Source organism: Lynx rufus, unplaced genomic scaffold, assembly GCF_022079265.1.
Source record: "Lynx rufus isolate CCGP_SWC_20201006 ecotype Redwood Valley unplaced genomic scaffold, mLynRuf1.p SCAF_1, whole genome shotgun sequence".
NCBI lineage: Eukaryota > Metazoa > Chordata > Mammalia > Carnivora > Felidae > Lynx > Lynx rufus.
In genome coordinates this window covers 17962966-17984898 of record NW_025814823.1, presented here as the reverse complement: position 1 = coordinate 17984898, position 21933 = coordinate 17962966, and the positions used below count along the sequence as shown (strand labels likewise).

Sequence of the window (21933 nt, the reverse complement as noted above, 5' to 3'; positions counted from 1 at the left end):
AAAAGAAATGGCGGACCTCAAAATACAGCACAAACAACACATACATAATGATTCATAAGGTGTGGAGGTTCTGCTGGTTTATATTTAGTCAAACAAATGGTGAAAGCAAACAAAACCAAAACCTTATACTGTGTTTCTACCTGAAATAACGTATCACAGAGGGTCTAACAAGCACATTTAACCATTCCACTTACCTGATTGTATGATGGTAAAATTTGAGGAGGTTAGAAATTTTATATAACAAAACTGCCCCAGGTTCAGCAACTATTACTTGTTCAATTCGAACCTGTGAAAACATGAAAAAAAATTAAACATTTCTTAAAGGCATAATTTTCATTCTACAATCACATGTGGTCTAAACAGCATTTTAAAAAGACAAAATTTAATTCTGTAGAAATCACAAAATTCCTTCTAAGTAATCTCTGAATATTAAATTATAAGGGATAGTAGAATAACAGAAATATTTTAACACAGATATACTCTACCAAAAAAAAAAAATCCTTTACCTACAGAATTTGGCTTGAAGGCAGTCGCTACCAAAATAACCAATACATGAGGAGGTCATTGTGAGGTTTTTTACCAGTATATAATGGAATTTAGTTCAGCACTATTTGCAAATCAGCTGTTACCTCCCTAAGAGCAGATTATCAGTGAAATACTGCTCTATCATCAACTATTCAGAAAAAAAAAATTAAAGAATTCTTATCTTCAAACTATTATACCGAATTTCCTTTTTTAAATTAGCACCAACATATATGTCTAATTACGACTACCAGGGCAATATCAGATCTAGTTCAAAGTTAACTCGATCTCTCTTAAGGTTAACTACTAGGAATCTTTAATTAAATTCCATCCCTTACATTCCCTTTATATTCCCTAATTAATGAATGCAAGCTAAATTACACCGGGATGCACTTCCTTACATATTGTATCTGCTCTTAAGCCGCTGCTTACATTGTGTCTTCCTGTTTCCTAACTAGATTCTAAACACAGACCTTGTATTTGTTTTCTGCTGCTTTTACATCTCCACAGCATCTGGGAGAACAGTACATACACCACAGATGCTTAATACATGCTTTTGAAAACTGAAGTTTCTCTGTACTTAGATTTTGGAGTATGTCATAATGCCAACATATGTGATTTGCTAAAATAGATTTATAAATGTATGTATGTGAGCATACAAAAACCTCTCAGATTACAGAAATTAAATGACCTTTACATTAATATGTTTATGAAATTTATACATCTTTTGGCATTAGACATTAGTAGATGAGCTAACTAACACAATATTACAAATTGTGAACAGCATGTGAATTTAAAAACCACGATTTACACGTTACAATTTCTTTCTAGGTCCAAAGCCTACCTCAATAGTGATTTAAATGATATATCAATAAGTGATATTTTCTGAATGTTAATGTAATTATCAGGACAAAATATAATAGATGCTAATTGTAGATAGACAGCTCTTCTCTAGTAGATTTGTAACAGCATCTTAGCTATCTGGCAAAGTCTCTCCAAAAATGTTCAGGCATCAAAAAAATACTCTTTACGCCAACTCTGTCAAGCAAGTGAGAAAGGAGGAAGAGGGAGGGGAAGAAGGGAAGGAAAAGAAGGAAGACACAGAGGAAGGAAGAGGAAACAAACCCAGTTCCGCCTCTTTTCACACACACACAAAGGTTCTGCAGGAAAGTAGCATCCTTTCAGCTATGATGAAAAGAACAGAGAAAGGCTGAAAAATCAGGGGATTTATGTACAATACACGAAGGTTGTTTGCCACACTGTTTTCTGAGGGTGACATAAGAGGACCACCATTTTCAGCAAAGGCCAACAGTCCCAGGAAAAACAACAGGCGATGAGAGAAAAACACAAATGTACAAAGGCTGAAAGAGACTACGGAGGTGGTGGCAGCAGGAACCAACTAGAAAGTAGAAGGCGCTGGAGAAAAACAAGCATTATTAGCAAAGCTGAACAGCAGTGACGGGAAGAATGGCTCAGACATAACAGGCTTCCAACTGTCCCTGGCACATAATAAACACTCAAGAAACTGTAACTGTATCAGAAGTGGCAGAGATGATAAAGGCAGAAATTAAAAGTAGCCAAAGGGGCCACAGGCAGTTGGACAACAATCTTGGGAGGAGATAAAAGACCCAATGGCGGCTCTCCATTCCAGTGCCAGAGAGAGAGCTGTAGCAAAGCAAGAGTCAGAAAGCACGAGAAAGATGGAGACAATCTGTGTTTATGGGGAGGGGACAAAAGGAGGAGGCAGGACTGAAAGGGATAATAACAAACCTTTGTCTCAACATCATAGATGGCTGCTTGGAGTAGACGTTTGTTCCCCAGTACACATCAGCAATCTGAGGGCACTATTTCTGTACCATGCAATACAGCATTCGGCTCTATTTCCCATGCCATTTATCTTTGTATATGAACTTATTTTCATAGAACCCACCATAATGTATGAAGGTCTGAGCATATAAGTTTTTATTAAGAAAGGTAAAATTCAAATGTTAGCTAGTAATCGCTTTACAACCCAGAACAGTCATATAAAAAGAAGCATCATCTTACCACGTATAGACTTGGAAAACAAAGATTCAATACATTAATTCTTTTTTTTTTTTAATTTTTGTTTATTTTTGAGAGAGACAGAGACAGAGCACAAGCAGGGGAAGTGCGGAGAGAGGCGGAGACACAGAATCCGAAGCAGGCTCCAGGCTCTGAGCTGTCAGCACAGAGCCCGACATGGGCTTGAACCTGTGAACCATGAGATCATGGCCGTGATCACGATCAAGCTGAAGTTGGACGCTTAACCGACTGAGCCACCCAGGTGCCTTGATAATGATTATTTTTAAATGTATTTTATAATCCTACACTAATGTGTTAATTTGAGAAAATTATAGCTTGGTTTCCAGCTGTGAAGTTATTTTTAAACTCATAGGAATAAGGCAATAATTTATCCAGATACCATATAACATATATAAAAGCAAAATATTTACCTTCAGAGGCCTGCACACACCCTCAGTAATATGCCCAACAACTTCCTGAATATTTTCTTCAACACCTACAATTAATTATAGCATAACTAAAATGTTTTTTCCATATTACGCATAAGTTCAAAACACGAACAATAATGTATATGATTAATGACACTAATAAACATTTAAAATAACATAACAATATTTTATTAAGTTGAATGTCTTTTAGGACATTATCAATTATGTTAATATTTGGGTCCAGAACCTGGTTAATTTATTTCACTGCTGATTAATAAAATGAACAACTTCTTTGTGAAAAAGAATAAATGTATGAGTCACAGGAAAAAAATGACTGGGAAACATATTAATTGAAGGAAGTGATATGAAGATGTATTAGCATCTGCAGTACAAACGCCTTATTCTGGGCAGGGGTGCTGAGCACAGAAGCTGAGATGTAAAAATGGAAAGCACACCTTGTAACCTAAGGGAAAAACTGACATTTACTAAATATTGACTATTTGCCAAGCTCCTGGGTACTTGACATTTACTGCTTGTGACTGACTTTTTTTTTTCAGGTGGAGAAACTGAGGCTTAGAAGAATTAAGTCATTCTCAAAGAATAACCTATTTCATCCAACTCCGATCTATTTTCTTCCAACCTCTTCACACTGCCTCTCAGATACACTTTACCAAAACATCTTTTAAGAAATACATTATTTTAAACTAGGTAATTAGGATAACAGAAACCCACTTTAAAAAGTGCAGACCTTGTGCCAATCCAGCATACCCACTGAGTCTAATTTGAATTTCAAAGAGCGAGAAAAACAAGCAGTAAGTACCCTCCCAGATTTGCACACTAGCTTCTCCTGCAGATCAGGATCTGAGCCAGAGCGGCGCAGGGCTGACCAGTGCGACAAAGTCACAATATTCCTCTCCACTTCCTATCAAAAACAGAGTACCTTAATTTTCCATTTATCCCTCAAACTCTAACAACAGGCATCTTAAGGTAATCGCCATTAAGAAGACGTGAAATTCTGTAACAACCACACATCAGCAGTTTCTTCCTTGAAATCAAGACCAAAATTTTAAGTACATAAAGTACTACATGGGTAATTATTCAAAAAACTACAACAGTCACATGAGAATGAATAAAGGGGCTGGGTGGTAGAAAGAAATGAGAGACTTAGTGGCTTAACGACCTTAAACCAGACACTTGGTCACACATATAAAAGGAGGATATACCACCTCTCACTTTAAAGTGTGGTGTGGACATCTGAGACCATGTTTGTCACACACCAGAAGGGTCTTAAAAGTCAGGCAGAGGAGTCTAGGCCTGATAGGGAAGGTCACAGGGACCGGTGCACAAGTGTGCACAGCTGTGTGACAGGAAGGTGATGGAGGACAGAAGTCTATTAGCAGGAGAGGGGAGAAACCAGAGGAAAACTAATCAGAGCGCTTACTGTGCCACTGAGGGGTGAAGAGCTTATCTCTGTGAAGATGACAGATTTCGAGAAGTTTGTGTTATTGTCTCTATTTAGATGTCAGCAATTAACAACTGGAGGACCCACCTTGTAGAGTTACATGCTTTAAGAGAGCTTCAAGGTGTTCTTTCTCAGAAGCGGTCGCCTGATGGAGCCAAGCCAACATATCTCCCACGTATCTAATGCAGAAACTGAATGTTAGTAAAGATTTCCTTCAGAAAAGCCTCAAAAATCCCAACACTGTCTGATTACGATACCTCAAGGGGTCATGGGAGTGCATTTCAATGGGTCTTGGCGTGCCTCCCGGGCCCCCTCTCGTAAGAGCATCAATAAATCCACGAACAACGGTACTTCTCCTGGCTGTTCCAAATTCATCCAAGGTATACCTGGGAGAAACAAGTTATTGGAGAACCAGAGGTGTTTCTTTCTGATGGTTACATCGAACTATCCATGCAGTTTCTGAGATAAGCAGCTTGTCTCAGCTTCTTTACACAACGCTCTCAAGCAATAAATACTGTTGTGCACAATTGCCTTGCGATCACTTTCTATCTTTTTAAAACAAATTAGAATCAAAATGCTTTGATTTTTCTCCCCTCATGCTCTTAGATTATAAATATGTTTAGTGTAAAGAATGCATTCCTTTAAATGATCACGAATTCTATGAAATGACTTCTGATTAAATGACTACTTACAGCACAAAATTCACAAACTTTTAACTTCTCAAATACGTAAAACTAATCCTCATCCTCAGGACCCAATCTGTCCCAATAAACAGAAGCAATGTAATTTCTGTTTCTAGGGCTATTCACTCTGACCACAAGTTATGTTAGAAACCAGTGAATTCACTGGCAATTTAAATAGGGGTGAGGGGACTTATCAAGCCTGACAAACACTAGACTCTGATCCGTATAATTATATGAAATATACATACACATTAATATTAATGTTAATCTCCCTTTAATAATAGACATAACTTGGGGCGCCTGGGTGGCGCAGTCGGTTAAGCGTCCGACTTCAGCCAGGTCACGATCTCACGGTCCGTGAGTTCGAGCCCCGCGTCGGGCTCTGGGCTGATGGCTCAGAGCCTGGAGCCTGTTTCCGATTCTGTGTCTCCCTCTCTCTCTGCCCCTCTCCCGTTCATGCTCTGTCTCTCTCTGTCCCAAAAATAAATAAACGTTGAAAAAAAAATTAAAAAAAAAAAAAAATAATAGACATAACTTGAAGCAAAACCAGCATGAGTTACAATGAACCTTCAATGACATCTATATATGTGAAACACCTTTTCCCCGAGAGAGAGGAACATTTCTTTGACTTGAAAGAGATTATTTCCCAACAAAGGTCAAAAATTCAAAATGGAAAAAAAAAGTATTCAAAATGAAACTTTATAAAGGTGAATGTTAGAATTATTTAAATATCCTAAAATGCCTCTGGTTAAAATTAAAAGTTAAAATCCCCATTTTTTTAGCTAGGGCTATAGCAAAAAAAAGAATAATTCCGGTCAAAAAGTAAATTAAAAGATGAAAGATCTGGGTCCAAAACAAATTAAAAGAATAGTGTAAAAGCCTCTAATAAATGGATCAAATACATAAAGAATGACTAAAAGTCAGCAAATTACTACATTCCTTAACACCTTATATTCTGAAGGTTTACCAAAGGAAGGAAGACATCAATTTATTCATTTCTACTTATAGTAAATTTCTTTATGAAAAAATGGCTATACTTGACTTATTAAAAGCTAATAATGCATTAGCATTCCAGTTACAAGCTACCTAATAAAAGCTGGGTATGGCAACGCTTCCCAAGGACTTCAATAATTATCACTTTTCTGGCACATGATACCTACACATTTGAGACACGCTCAAGACACCAAAACTTTTACTCATTACTCAAATAAAGTACATACGCAGTGCCATCTGGTGGTTAACATGAGACATTGTTAATTTTTTCCTAAATTTAAAGAAACCACCACTTTGAAAATAAATGATAACTTAATGAAAGGCCAACTTTCTCTTTTAGCATTCATCTTACAGGAATCAACTGGTCTTTAAAACTTCCTTCTTCCTAAGTTAACTTCCAAATGCCTCTTACCATGTTCCAAACTGCACTATTGTCCCCCTATTCCCTGGCTTGTGCCTCTTCAAGATAAATCGTGTCTATTATAGTTCTGTTCTTTGCCTTTCAAGCTTTTTCCTGGCTGTAACAATGGATTCTAAATATACCCTTCTGTATTTGACAGCTTTCCAGTTTATCTCCTTTCAAAATAAAAATAATAGCTAAAATTCTGTGATGAGCAAAGCACCTTATGTGAACAATCTAACTTAAATCTTCACAAAAACCCTGTAAGATAGGCACTATTTTTATCTTTATTTAAGGAAATTGAGGTTTATAAAGGTACAGAGGCTTGTCAAAAAATCTAACTCGGAGCTCGCCTTCTAAACTATTATACAATACTGCTCGTTTCCAAGTGTTTATCAAGAATCAAAATTTAGGGACGCCTTGGTGGCTCAGTCGGTTCAATGTCCGACTCTTGATTTCAGCTCAGGTCGTAATCTCATGGTTGGAAGATCAAGCCCTGCATCAGGCTCCACACTGTCAGCATGGAGCCTGCTTAGGATTCTCTCTCCCTCTTTCTCTGCCCCTTTCCTACTCGCTCTCTCTTTCTCTCTCAAAATAAAAATAAACATTGAAACAAAAAAAAAGAATCAAAACTTACTAAATATATATTTACGTGATAGAAGTCAGCTGACCAAAACACACAAAGGAATTTTTTTAAACAGAGATTAACCTTGTGAACAAATATGAATCTGTGGACAATGTAACATTTTATTAAAATCAAATACCAAATATTTTCAGCACTAAAAGACTCTCCTAATCAAACACCAATAGTGCCAAGGCTGGGAAAGAAATTTCAAGGTACATCTATAACCTGCTAAGCTGATGATCAGTAGTGAACATTAATTAATCATATGTCCATGCACAACATTCAGGGCTATTACAGTACAGCTCTTGCTACCAACCCAGCAACCAGTGCAAGATTTTGCAATCAATTTCCCAAAAATCCATGTTCTTTCTCAATCTACATCTTCGCATCTGCCGTTCCCTCAACATAGGATGTTTTCAATTCCCTTTTCTTCCTGGAAAATGCCTATTTAACCTTCAGAACTCACTTTAAACCTATTTCCCAGAAGAAACTTTCCCTAACGTTCATCCCTTTCTCCTACCACAGAACACGGACACACTTTAAACCTATTTCCCAGAAGAAACTTTCCCTAACGTTCATCCCTTTCTCCTACCACAGAACACGGACACACGAACTCTAAAGTAGCAATTAATCTAGTCATTAAAATGGTGTGTTTATATCTGGTCCCATAAAATGAAGCAATTTGAGGGTAGAGGTTTATTGATGCTGTGTCTCTAGTGCTTAGAACTGTGCTTAACATATAGTAGGTACTCAGTAAGTAGTACTGGAATGTTATTATTTCATGCAGCTGTCCCAGCACTTGTGTTCTCGAAACTTATTATAGGTGAAGCAACGTTCCAATCAGAAAGCACAGTAATGGGGAAATCCTCTAAAACTATTACAAGCCTCTGAAAGGCATGACTCAGAGCAAGACTGAATGCCTCTGTACACGTTCCCTGGTTTTGTTTCCTGCATAACTCCCCACTCGGTGTCCCTATTTTCATATTATTGCAGAAGTTAAAAATAAAAAAAAACATTTACTTCTGTTTTATATGAAAGATAGAAGAGTAAAATTAAAATACAGAGTAATAAAAAATATGTCAATAATTAATAATGCCTAGGGTTCTTACCCAAAGCCTCATCATAGATCTCTTAGCTGGCATAACTTACAGAATGAAAGACGTGAACTCTTTCTTTTCTTGAATCCTATTAATGGAATCTTGATTTTAAATGTTCTTTTTTCATTTGGGGGAAGTTATATTTCTGACCTCCTTCTCTCCAGGGCAAGGTTGACAGAGGAGTTTTAGCTTCATACAATTCTAAGGTAGTCAGTGAGATGACAGGATGGGGAAAGCCCTTACCTCTACATACATAAGGGGCAGTCTAGACGTAGGGACACCTTGCTTTTCCCCTCCAAACTGCATTCTATAATACACAATACACAAATGAGCTGATGCCCCAACAACACACATATCAGGTAAAAGCATCACTTTAAATAAATTATTTAATTACTGAAACTAAACTATCATATATCAATTTGATAATACTGAAAGCTAGCATAAATCGTCCAAGAAAAAGTGGATTTATTTTTTTTAATTAGGAAAAAGTCACCAACTTATATAAGACAGGTCTATCCTGCAGGGCTTCCATTGCCTGAGTTAATACTGGAGATATGTCACATGATTCCTGCGTCAATGTTCTGCATTCACCTGGAAAACAGTTACCGTGTAATTACAGCACCTGTTAAATTAAATTTGGTCTTTATTATATCCATTGTGTACCCACAGTCTAAATTCTGTAGCAGATATTACATTAAAAAAATGCTTGGAAAAACTTAGAGAATATGCCAATCAAAAACTATTTTATGATGGGACACCGGAGCAGCTCAGTGGTTACACATCCGACTCTTCGTTTCAGCTCAGGTCATGATCTCATGGTTCGTGAGATCGAGTCCTGCGTCTGGCTCTGCTCTGACAGAGTGGAGACTGCTTAGGATTCTCTTTCTCCTCCCTCTCTCTGCTCCTCCCTCACTCGCTTACGCTCTCTTTTTCTCTCTCAAAATAAATAAACTTTAGAAAAGTAAATAAGTAGGGGCACCTGGGTGGCTCAGTCGGTTAAGCATCCAACTTCGGCTCAGGTCATGATCCTGCGGTTTGTGAGTTCGAGCCCCGCATGGGGCTCTGTGCTGACAGCTCAGAGCCTGGAGCCTGCTTCGGATTGTGTCACACTCTCTCTCTCTGCCCCGCCCCCACTCACATCTGTCTTCCTTTCTCTCAAAAATAAACATTAAAAACATAATAATAAAGAAATAAACAAAAAATACTGACAGAGGAAGAGGCCACAAACCAAAGACTGTAGGCAGCCTCTAGAACTGGGAAAAGGCCTCAGTCACAGCCAGCAAGGAAACATACCTCAGTTGGTCCTACAGACTCAAGTTACTAAATTATGCCCACAAACTGAATGAGCACAGACACTGAACCTTCCCAGAGCCTCCAGAAATGACTGCAGCTGTGCTAAGCACTTTTAGTGTGGTGAGAAACATGTCTGATTTCTGACCTGCAGAACTATAGGGTAATAATTTGTGTTGTTTTAAGCCATTAAGTTTGCGATGATTTGTTACAGCAACAATAGAATAGCAATTCACCACGTATAAAACAATTACTTAATGACTTTAGAAGTAATGACCTTTTTTTTTTTATTACCATCCTTAATCATACATAGAGCTTGAATGATGGCAAATACTCGTGATACAAACACAAACACAATATGTTCAAAAGTAAAACTCGGGGCGCCTGGGTGGCGCCGTCGGTTAAGCGTCCGACTTCAGCCAGGTCACGATCTTGTGGTCTGTGAGTTCGAGCCCCGCGTCAGGCTCTGGGCTGATGGCTCAGAGCCTGGAGCCTGCTTCCGATTCTGTGTCTCCCTCTCTCTCTGCCCCTCCCCCGTTCATGCTCTGTCTCTCTCTGTCCCAAAAATAAATAAACGTTGAAAAAAAAAAAAATTAAAAAAAAAAAAAAAGTAAAACTCATTTTTCTTTCTTTCTTTTTTTTAAGTTTCTTTATTTTTGAAAGAGACAGACAGAAAGAAAGAGAATCCCAAGCAGGCTTTGAGTGCAGCGTGATATGAAGCTCGAACTCTGAACTGTGAGATCATGACCTGAGCTGAAATCAAGAGTCAGACACTTAACCACTGAGCCACACAGGCACCCCCACGTTTTTCTTTTTAAAAATACTTTCTGATTACTAAGACCCAAATATGATCTCAAAGGTCAGATGAAATAACTAAATTGAAAACTAGTATTTATAAATCTAGACCACATGAAAGAAATCACTTACTTTGAGCCCATCGATAAAGTCTTTCATAAGCTGTTTCTTGAAGCAAGGCCATCTGTTCCATAATTTCTAAACTAAGAAAATTAAAGATTTATTTTAATTTAAAGTTTTAAACAATAGTTACATCTAAAAACTTAATTATTTTGCTTAATTACAGCACATTTTGGTTAAAGCATATAACTTTTTATCATTTTATGGAAGGATTTTTTGATAACTTTTTTATAATTAAATAAATGTTGTCAAATTTTAATAGCATCACTTAGGTATCCAAGTACTGTTTTCTTCTAAATGTATCAGGGTATAACTCCCTCCTTATCCAAAGATACATAGAAATTAAATTCCTATTTCATAATATGTCATATAATTTCAGAAAGAACCTAGAATGTCTTTAAAATTTGAGAGATGTAAGAGGAAATTCAATTATGAAGTGAAAAGTTCACTCACCCTGCTGTTTGTTGGTTCGTACGTAAGAGAACTTTAACATCATTATGAATCTGTTTTACTCTTCCCAGTGCCTTGAAAAAATCCTTTAAAATTAAAAACACAACTTTAAAATGTCCAGGTTTTCTGGTGAAATTACATTACTCTAAATTGAAATGTCACTACAAGGTAAAAACAAATTCTTTCACTTATTCTGATGAAGTGCTCCTATACTGACCATAATTTTCTCTAAATTTTTATCGGAAGTGCAACAGATACTTACATTTAAAACATATGTTAATTCAATGTCGACTACGTGCCAAATAGTATGTTAGTTGCCAGGAACACAAAATTTATAAAGACAACAACTGCTGTCCCTCAAGAAATGCATAGTCTAGTAATAGAGAAGGCACCCCTGAAGATTACTACATAAAGGAAAACATGCTACATATGACATACCTTATGACTTAATAAGTAAGCATAGCTTTGTTATCACTGAAGATGATGTTTTACATTAGCTTTTATATACCTGTTCTTGCCCCCTAATCCAAGAGTAGAATGTAAAGCTGGATACGTAAAAGCTGCTCATAAATAGAGGAGCTGACTGATGCTGAACTCCAAGATTTTTTTTCCTTTTAGAAAGAGGCATTGAAGCCTTCGTTTCCATACAGTCATGGTGTTCCAATCATGAAAATAATGAATGAGTTATTTTTCTTTGATGAATGAAATTAAAAAAAAAAAATCTCCTCCAATACTGTTGACAATTTCTGCTAAGTGGAGAAAAGGTAAGATGCCAAATATTTCATATGTGCAAAGTTCCACAATCTACAAGGGCAATAAACACCAATAAGGAAAGTACAAACCCATTCTCGACCTACTTAACTCCTTACTCCTAGATGACTGGGTCCACTCTAGCCTGGCAGTAAGAAGCGGTGACACCTCTGGAGAGCAGCCCAGTACGTCGCACCCACCCTTTGAGAACTCTTCCTGCCCTCAGACCCTAGAGGGATGACAAGTGTCTTAGGTGTATAGCTCCTTCCAGTTAGGAAACTGAAAGATTCCTTTCTGGAGACAGTGAATGTCTTCAGGAAAAAACAAAGAAACAAAAGTCTACCCAGTTAACTGGCACTTTGAGAGGTTTTAGAGTTGTGTGTCAGTTTGGAAAGAAGGGCATCGATTCAGAAGCTAATTTGGTGAAAAGATAAGGAATTTCAAATTCCAGGAAAGACAAAAAATTATAAAGGAAGAAACGTGTAATCACTTCAATGCTACTGTAATGAAAAGAGAAAATGTCATAAAACTGTACTGTGAGGTAGGAAGGAAAGAGAACATGTATGTGTGCAGGAGAAGGCAGGGTTAAGAGGCTAAAATCTCATATTTCATGACTGGAAACCAACAGAAAATAGGAAACATAGATAATCAAACCTTTTTTTTCTTTTTTTTATATCTACGGATCCAGGATACAGAATTTAGAAAAGAAGCAATTAATAAGGTTGAAAATGGTTGACAATGGACAATGGTTGACAGGAAGGAGTGAAAAGGTGATGAAGATTTTTTTAAAAAATTGACACTCTTCCATTTCTCAAATAAAAAATTATACATATTGCTTTGAAAAAAATACACACACACACACAAAAAAAACCAAATTAAGGTAATTTAAAACATGTATCTTAGTTTCTAAACTTAAAAAAATATTTTAAATAAAACTTTTGTGATGGGAAAATAAAGCCTTAAAACGAGTGACTTATCTATAAATCATTATCTGCTATGCTTTAAATGATTGTAAGAGAGCAACATACCTCGGTTATAGGTCCTTCTCTGGTACCTCGGAGGAGACCCATCTCATCAGAAGTCAGCTGGAACTTGGATAAGAAGGCATCTGCGACTTGTGCTCTTATTTCTAGTCTTTGACTATAATAATAATAAAAAACAACCAAGCAATAAAAAAAAAATCAAGCATGCTATGAATTTGCGTAGCTTTAAAACAAGCTACATCTCTGACATAATAACTTCTTAAAACCCATGTGAAAGAGTCTCAGTATCTTTGAAAGCCTCATTTCTGCCTCAAACATTAGATGCTCGTCCGGCGGGCAGGTGACAAAATTACCTGATATTGTTCTACCTCAGATACCTACACACAGTAAAACGAATTAACCATCATGCAAAAGAAGAAATAAGTTTACAAATGGTCCCTGCGTAACAAATTCTCAGCCACTTACATGTACTTGAATTGTTCATTTGGTAGTAACAACGTTGTCTTACAGGAGAGAAATATGCCCGTTTTCAACTAATTTCTTTTCAATCACTAAAAATCCTAAGCCTCTGAAGTTTTCACATGAAGTGCACAGCAACCAAAAGTCAGGTTTTTTATTTTTTAACTTTCGATTAGAAACAAAAGAACTCATTTACCAATTCCTCATAAATCCATAGAGCACTCCACTTTTGCCTTCACATTTTTTCTGCATACTATGGTAACACAAGAGTCTTCAGTTACATGATGTGAATGCAACCTATGTAGACCAGGTTGACAATTAAGGAAAGGCACACTCTTATTTGGAATGTGACCTGAAGGCCTGGGCTGCATCCCCGTCTAAAGGCCAAGTCCTGAGCAGAAATTCACCATTCCTGGCTTTTCCATCTTAGATTTAAAGACATACACATAAAATTGGGTTTCACCAGCAGTATTCACAAGGCAGTAATATTCCACAACTTAATAATACTCAAATGAGAGTGGACAAAATAAACATCAACATTCTATGTGCAGACAGTACAATGCATCTGCCATATTTGTTTTGTTGGTACGCTTGGGGTTCTAAAGTCAAAGTCAAATGCTCTGAAATAATATAGCAAGTTAGAAAGGAAAAGTCCTCTAGGTGGCAGTAACATTCTGATGATCTCAAATGATAATGTAAATAGTGTAATTAAATCTACACAGATGAATGGCATACGCCCTTAATCACCTTATGGATATCAAAAAGTTACTTTATCGGGTTTTGTTTTATAGTGTTAAAGCTCCAATCGTTACCACACAGGATTTAAAATAATTATAAGAATTCATAAAATTCCTCGAGATTATTTAGATTAATCATTTTTACTGAAACCTTTCCAGAGCTTCTTTCAGATCTATCTCTAGAGTCAATTTACTGGGCACAAAGGAAACAAATTTCTTTAGTTTATAATTTACTTTTGCTTTAACCAAATCTAGTATTACCTACCTTGATCATACTTCTTAATCATTAAATTTCATTCCAGATAGTAGTTTTGACTAGTATGTATGTACACACACACACACACACACACACACACACACACACAGAGACATAAAAGCCATGAAATAAAAAGACTTGAAGCCAGAGGTTCTATCTCTACAAAAGATTTGGTCCAAAAATATGTTTAATGGTCATATTGCTAAAACAAGGGTTTGGTATCTCAAGATGACAACTTTTAAAGTAATGATGAAATACACTGTAATATATTTTTAAAATCATATTACTCTTTGCTTTCACCCTATATATTCTTCCCAGGTAAAACTGCACAACCTTTCTGATAGAAAGTTACTCTCATATAGTCCAATCATTTGGTTTGGGAGTATCTGTGCAATCTAAGGACACTAACAGGGGCCTACAATATATAAAAACCCTAAGCCAGGGTCTGGTGTGACAAAAGATACATATCAGACCTTGCCTTCATCTTACATCACAACTGAAATATGGTATGTTCTGGAGAGTTTTTAATATGTAAATAAAATCATATGAAATAAATGTTAATACAAAACATATAAATGGCTATTATAAATTACAGCCTCTTTGGGATGTGTTCATGTAATCACTGTAATCACTTGGAGATGTATTATATGTTATATAATACATAAATAAACACAGCAAATACATACTGTGAAATAATGTGCAGCAGATAAAAAATATGAGATAGATCTGGACCTATTAACACAAAATGATCTATAAAGCATTTCTCAGGTACAAAAAGCAAGCCACAAAAAATATGTTGAGCACCAACATCGAGTTTTTAAAAAATATATATACACACCCATAAATGAATTTTCAGGACATGTATTCACAAATTACTTAAATATTTAAAATAAACAGACTAATTAATCCTAATAATGATTCCTTCAAGCATTCTCAGAACATGATTTATGAATCTTATGGTGCCTTCTTTTTCTTTTCCTGAAAATCTGCCTCTGCCATATTTTAACTCTACCTTCTAGATTCACTTTCACCAAATAATTTCAAAATAATAAGAAAAAGATTTTAAAAATGAGCAAAAGATACAAAAGAAAAAAAGGATTAAGAAATATAAATGGCAAGACAAAACGAAAAAAAAAAAGCTGACTCACCCACCAACAACATTCAATAAAATATAAATTAGGAGTATGATGCTACTGTTCATCTATGAAATTGCCAAAGTTTTTCATGACAATACCTACTACTGGCAAAGGTTTAATAAAAGAGACATTCTCATTTATTGCCGACAAATATGTAAATTGGTATAACCCTTTTGAAGAGCAATTTAGGCAATATACATTATTTCCTTAGTACATCCTAAGGAAATAATCTGAACTGCACATAACGATTTAAAAGCACATGCCAAACCATTATTTTTAGTATTGGAAGCAATACTAATATTCAGTGATATAAGAATGTTTAACATACGTGTTGGTTCATTCACAAGATGAAATATAATTTCACCATTAAAAAGCATTGTTTTTCTAAGTAAAAGACATAGAAAAATGAACATAAATTTGTTTTCAGGTTTATATATTTATTTTTGAGAGAGAGAGGAGAGAGAGAACACACACACACAAGCAGGGGCAGACAGAGGGGGAGAGAGAGAATCCTAAGCAGGCTCCAAGCTGTCAGTGCAGAGCCCAGGGAGCTTGAACTCACGAACAGTGAGATCATGACCTGAGCTGAAACCAAGAGTTGGACGCTTAACCAACTGAGCCACCCAGGCATCCCAAAAGTGAACATAAAATATAAGTGAACAAAGTAAAACGGAACTACACACATATGATCACACTGGGAGGAAATATGCCAAAACGTTAACAGTGGTTATGCCTGTGTAGTAAAGTTGTAGCTGATCTTAGTTTTTTTTTCCTCTGAATTTTAGACATACAAATGAGAATAAGAAAGAAGAAAAGAGGTCTCTAAGCTTTCCTGCCCGAACAAATATGTTTCTGTAATATATTTTTATATGTATGTTTATGCAAAATAAAGTATTGTATTTTTGTTACAAACTGCAAAACCTGAATTAAAGTGGTTTATAACAAATAGCACAATTAAAATACAATTAAAACTATTAAAAGATAAAATAGTAAGAAATAGTAAGGAAGGATGAGAAAGTAAATAACATAGCTGAGGAAAACTATAACCTAAGCTTCCCAGCCATCAAAGCCAATGTAGACACAAGATGTGCTGATAGCTTTGTCTAATAAAAGCTCTGGAAGAGGAGAGAAGGATAGTGTCCCTTGACGGATTACCAGGCAATGTGTTCAGCTCCTGTGTAAATCACCTAATCAGCTATTCCCTTTTTTCAGATGTGAAAACTGAGGCTGAAGTTAAGAAGTAACTTGCTCAAAATTAAAAATCTAATGAACTCTTACCCAAAATTTAGATTAGAATTCAAGTTTTTGTCTTCAAAGCCTACATTCTTTCTACTTTAACATACTATACCTCAAAAAGAAACATAAACGTTCACCAGAGATTGTTTCTCTGATTCTAGAAAGAAATTTGGCTGGTGGGCCTTCACAGGAGATAAAAAAATATATGGGGCGCCTGGGTGGCTCAGCTGGTTAAGCATCCAACTTCGGCTCAGGTCATAATCTCAAGGTTCCAGGGTTTGAGCCCTGCGTCCCGCTCCACGCTGTGCAATACTTGCTTGGGAATCTCTTTCTCCCTCTCTCTACCCCTCCCCCACTCGTGCTCCCTGACCTCTCTCTCAAAATCAATAAATAAACCTAAAAACTTAAAAAATACGTATGTATATATGTAAAGTAGTGACTTCAATAGCATTAAAAAATATGGAAGTAGGGGCACCTGGGTGGCTCAGTCAGTTAAGCGTCAGACTCTGGATTTTGGCTCAGGTCATCTCACAGTTCATGAGATCAAGCCCCGTGTCAGGCTTCATGCTGACAGTGCAGAACCTGCTTGGGATTCTCTCTCTCCCTCTCTCTGTCTCTCTCAAAATAAATAAATAAACTTTAAAAAAATATGGAAGTATATTTATGTGGATATCACTTCCTGATTATCAATGAAACCCATCTTCTATCAACTAAATATTACAAAGAAATATTAACCGCAGTTCCGTGAAGACAATTCTACATCAAACTTTACCTATTAGAGCGTCAGCTATCACAATGACTGAACTTCTAATGTAGTTGGAAAAATATTCATATCATTTATACATCTGTCTTAATAAGAATGGCATGTTATCCAAATAAGCCCACAGAATTTCTATTTTTAAAGCTAATTGCTTATTTGACAAAGTTTCTTGCTAAAAAGATAAGGTAATACTTAAAAATGGAAAAACAACTCTCGGCCAGCTTCCAGGAATCTATTATAATTTCTGCTGTGTAATGTTCCTACAATACTTTCCACAAATGTTCACTTGGCACATCATATCCCTAGCTCTTGGGATACTGGAATGTCAGAAATTTTCACTCCCAAAAGCATACCCAGCCAAAACACTTTCATCGGCTTATTAAAATAATAAACATGAACAACGTTGCTTAGTTTTGAGAATATACAGGTAGAAACACAATGTTCTAATGTTGCCTCCTATAAACATTAATCAGGGTCCCAAATATGTTACAAGCTCCAATACAATGCTCAGTTTTCAGTTTTTATTTTATGTTCCTTTCTTGGCGTCAGATTAGCTGTATTCCAAATTCATTTATTCAGAAATTATTTATTGAATCTACAATGCATTAGGCACTGGAGATACAAAGAGAGTTAAGCAACTGTCAATGTTCTCAAGGAGCTCACAGTTTAGTAAGAAGAGAGACAGTCAAACCAACAACTGATTACAAAAGACTGTAATACACAATAAAATACATGAATCCATATTCTACTCACTTTCATTCACCCATTTATTCAGTCAACAAATATTAGCAAACCTATTTGTAAACTACCACAAGAAGAACTTATGCAGTTAACTCTTAATTATATTAGAGAGGACAGACCATAGCTAAAAATAAGAGACAATGAATGTGAAAAAATAAAAATAAGACTACCAAAAATCTAAAATCATCTACATTTTAAAAAGCAATCTTTTTTTTAAATCCGTAGCAAACAATAAACAACACATTGTCATCTCCAAAGAGTGAATAATCCTTCAACCCCAATCAAGTTTGATACTCCTAAAATACTGTTTTGTTTATTTTCCTCTTGGATAATAGCTTAGAACCTTACATGCTGTATGAATTTTGAATCATATTTTTTATTATTTTAACTTTGATTTGGAGTTACCCATAATTTTCTTTCCACTTAATCTCCAAATTAATGAAGAAGAAACTATACAAAGAAAAACTTACCTTTCAGCTTGAAGCTTAGTGGTTTTTACTATCAAATCTTGAGTCTGTTCTTTTGCCGCCTAAAATTATAAACATATCCAACATGAGCACATTTCGATTTTTTTATATTTCAGAAAACTAATAGTACCACTTACTAAAGCTCAAACTTAGCAGCATGTGAGATCACACTCCAGAGCTCAAAAGTTTTAAAAAGGCCAAATAACTGAACTAGATGTTGCCAGGCTCATATACTACCTTCACTAAGAGAAGCTCAGAGTTCTCAACAGACACAACGCCAAGGCTTACAAGAAAGAAAATGGTGTGAGGACGCTAAGGCATTTAACAATTCATGATGTTTTTAGTGAAACAGAACTACTGGAAAAGCAGGGTCGGAATAAAAATCATGACTTCCATTATGAACATGTGACTTGAGATACCATGAGACCTCTAAATAGAGTTGTAAGTTAAGTCACTGAAACGCTGGTGTGGAACTGAACAGAAATGCCCAAGATGGAGATAAACAGTTGAGAGGTGGAATACACGAACTACCCCTCATATAGGGTTTTGGGGAAGATCAGAGATAGCCCTATCTAAAGGACACAGGGCTGTTACCGACAAATTTTGTATCAAGCAATCCTTCCTTCCCCAAGCCAGAGTCGAAAGGATCAGGAATGAAAACTTGATGAAAAGCTATTCTATCCTTAGATTAGGCAATTATTTTACAGTAGACTGAAACAAAAGAAAATGTAGCTAATCAGATTCTCAAAGACCTAAACATAAAGGTGTTTAGCAAAGAGAGGAGAAACAAGTGGGTGTATGCAGCTGGAGACATAGGGTCCATGCCCTTGAGGGACATGGAGTGGGCTAGAATTATGTATAAATAAAGCCACTAGTAAGTGGAAATTACAGTTGACCTTGAACACCACATGTCTGAACTGTGTGTGTCCACTTACACAAGGAATTTTTAAAAATAATACACTATAGGGGCGCCTGGGTGGCTCAGCCGGTTAAGCATCCGACTCCAGCTCAGGTCATGATCTCACGGTTCGTGGTTCGAGCCCCGTGTCGGGCTCTGTGCTGACAGCTCGGAGCCTGGAGCCTGCTTCTGATTCTGTGTCTCCCTCTCTCTCTCTGCCCCTCCCCTGCTTATGCTGTCTCTTTCTGTCTCTCAAAAATAAGTAAAGGAAAAAAAAATTTTTTTTAAATAATAAAAAATAAATACATGTAAAAAAAGTTTTTTTAAATAATACATTACAGGGGCGCCTGGGTGGTGCAGTCGGTTAAGCGTCCGACTTCAGCCAGGTCACGATCTCGCGGTCCGGGAGTTCGAGCCCCGCATCGGGCTCTGGGCTGATGGCTCAGAGCCTGGAGCCTGTTTCCAATTCTGTGTCTCCCTCTCTCTCTGCCCCTCCCCCGTTCATGCTCTGTCTCTCTCTGTCCCAAAAATAAATAAACGTTGAAAAAAAAAATTAAAAAAAAATAAATAAATAATACATTACAGTTCTGTAAATCTATTTTCTCTTCCTTATGATTTTCTTAACATTTTCTTCTCTAGATTATTGTAAGAATACAGTATATAATATATATATATATATATATATATATATATATATATATATATATAACATACAAAATGTGTTTTGACTGTGTATGTTAACAGCTTCTGGTCAACAGTAGGCTATTAATGGTTAAGTTTTGGGGAGTCAAAAATTAGGCATGGATTTCTGTGTGCACGGGGGTCAACTCCCCTAACCTCCTCATTGTTCAAAGGTCAACTGTATAAAGCAGACAAACACATATTATGGAAGGTCAGTCTCTTAAAGATAGGATACCAGAGCAAATATGGGAAGATACGGGTCATTTCCATGCTGGAACACGATCATAAAGAGCAAGCTTCTGCTGCTAAGTTTCCAGAGCTGCATTAGATCTACACAGGAAACCCCAGCCCCCTGCAAGTTCTGGGTTCTTAGAGGCCTAAGCCTTCTACAATCTTTCAGACTGTCAGCAACGTTTCTGCCTTATTGCTTCATACAGGTATCCCATCAACAAGAGCCCCAGCCCCACCTCCATCTGAGTCCGTGCTCCTTGCAACCAAATCGCATGCCTAGCAAACAGTAGGTATTTGTTAAGAAAACAGATTTGAACCTAGATAATTCAGCACATCAATAACTTTTGAGGAATGGAGTCGAACACAATGACTTCCATGGTACTATTCTAAAATTATGACTCTTTAAATCTACTAATTTCTTCCAATTCTTCCTCATCTTTCCTAATCCCCTTTTACTTTCAGGATCCACTGCCACCTTACTCCCGCTTAATACAATTTTTAAGAATATTTAAAATATTTTAAAAATTCTAAAATATATTTACATTTTAATATTTGTGAAAAAGGAATGCCACACAAAATCAATATCAAAAAGTGCTTCCTAGCTTCTTTTTTCAGCTGCAGTCATTATTAAATTGAAGGTATATCTTACAAAAAACACCACCTGTTAATCACTGACGTAAGATACTTGATTACAATGTGATGCAGTAAGAATTATGCATATTTCTTGACTCTTCATTTATAAATTGTGGTAACAATCCCAAACTAATGTTTAATAATACCAGTGAAGATCATTATCGTAAAACAATTTCCAATTTATCTTAAATGTTGAGGATGATTATTTCTCATTAAATAATAAACATATGCCTCTAAATGTAATTTATCCAAGCAAATCCACAAAGGGAAAAGCCACAGCATATAAAAAATTACTGGTTATATTTTTTCAGTATCTTGTAATAATAATTTCTAAAATGTCCCCAATCCAAAATACTTTTTAAAATATGAGCTAATTTAATTAGTCCTGTGTATAACATCCTAAAATGAAAAAGTAATACTTTCCTCTATGGATAAACTGAAAACCTTATTCTAGAGTTGACAGTCTGAGCGGGTACCACTAAGATTCCAAAAACATACGCAAATAAATCAGTGCCAATGGATGAAAACTTCCAAAGTCACCGATCTAATCCCTGCTAATACAAGAATCAAAAGTGAATGTAAACAACAAGTAGTACAAAATATTTTTAAACATGCAATTTAAAAAGTGACGAAAATGTTGCACCATGATTATGGTAGCTGTTTCATAGGTATATAATTGTCAAACACATCGATTTGTACACATCAGATGAATGCAGTTTATTACTGCACATAAATTCTTCCTCAGTAAAACTGACATAAAAAAGGAAAGAAAGGAAGAAGGGCCCATGCCATTATAGGGGGAAAAAATAGGGTTGGTGGATGTAAAGAAAATATCGAGGACAAAATGAAGAGGATACTCTGTGATTTAAAATACTTCTGCCTGGAGCCTGTTTCTGATTCTGTGTCTCCCTCTCTCTCTGCCCCTCCCCCGTTCATGCTGTGTCTCTCTCTGTCCCAAAAATAAATAAACGTTGAAAAAAATAAAAAATAAATAAAAAATAAAAAATAAAATACTTCTAATCTGTTTTGAAAACAGCACGAAGGATAAAAATACTTT

The 21933-nt window shown here is 36.1% G+C and overlaps 1 protein-coding gene across 2 annotated transcripts in view; it reads right to left on the bottom strand.

Moving 5' to 3' along the window:
* COG6 (component of oligomeric golgi complex 6) overlaps positions 1-21933 on the bottom strand; it is an 80888-nt gene that overhangs the window by 48986 nt on the left and 9969 nt on the right. For both annotated transcript variants that reach the window (XM_047079071.1, XM_047079066.1), the window contains exons 4-12: positions 18437-18495; positions 12687-12798; positions 10912-10994; positions 10471-10541; positions 8751-8844; positions 4713-4841; positions 4543-4634; positions 2997-3061; positions 195-286 (exon numbers count right to left, since the gene is read on the bottom strand). In XM_047079071.1, the coding sequence (XP_046935027.1) occupies positions 195-286; positions 2997-3061; positions 4543-4634; positions 4713-4841; positions 8751-8844; positions 10471-10541; positions 10912-10994; positions 12687-12798; positions 18437-18495 (797 nt within the window). The remainder of the gene's footprint in view (positions 1-194; positions 287-2996; positions 3062-4542; positions 4635-4712; positions 4842-8750; positions 8845-10470; positions 10542-10911; positions 10995-12686; positions 12799-18436; positions 18496-21933) is intronic.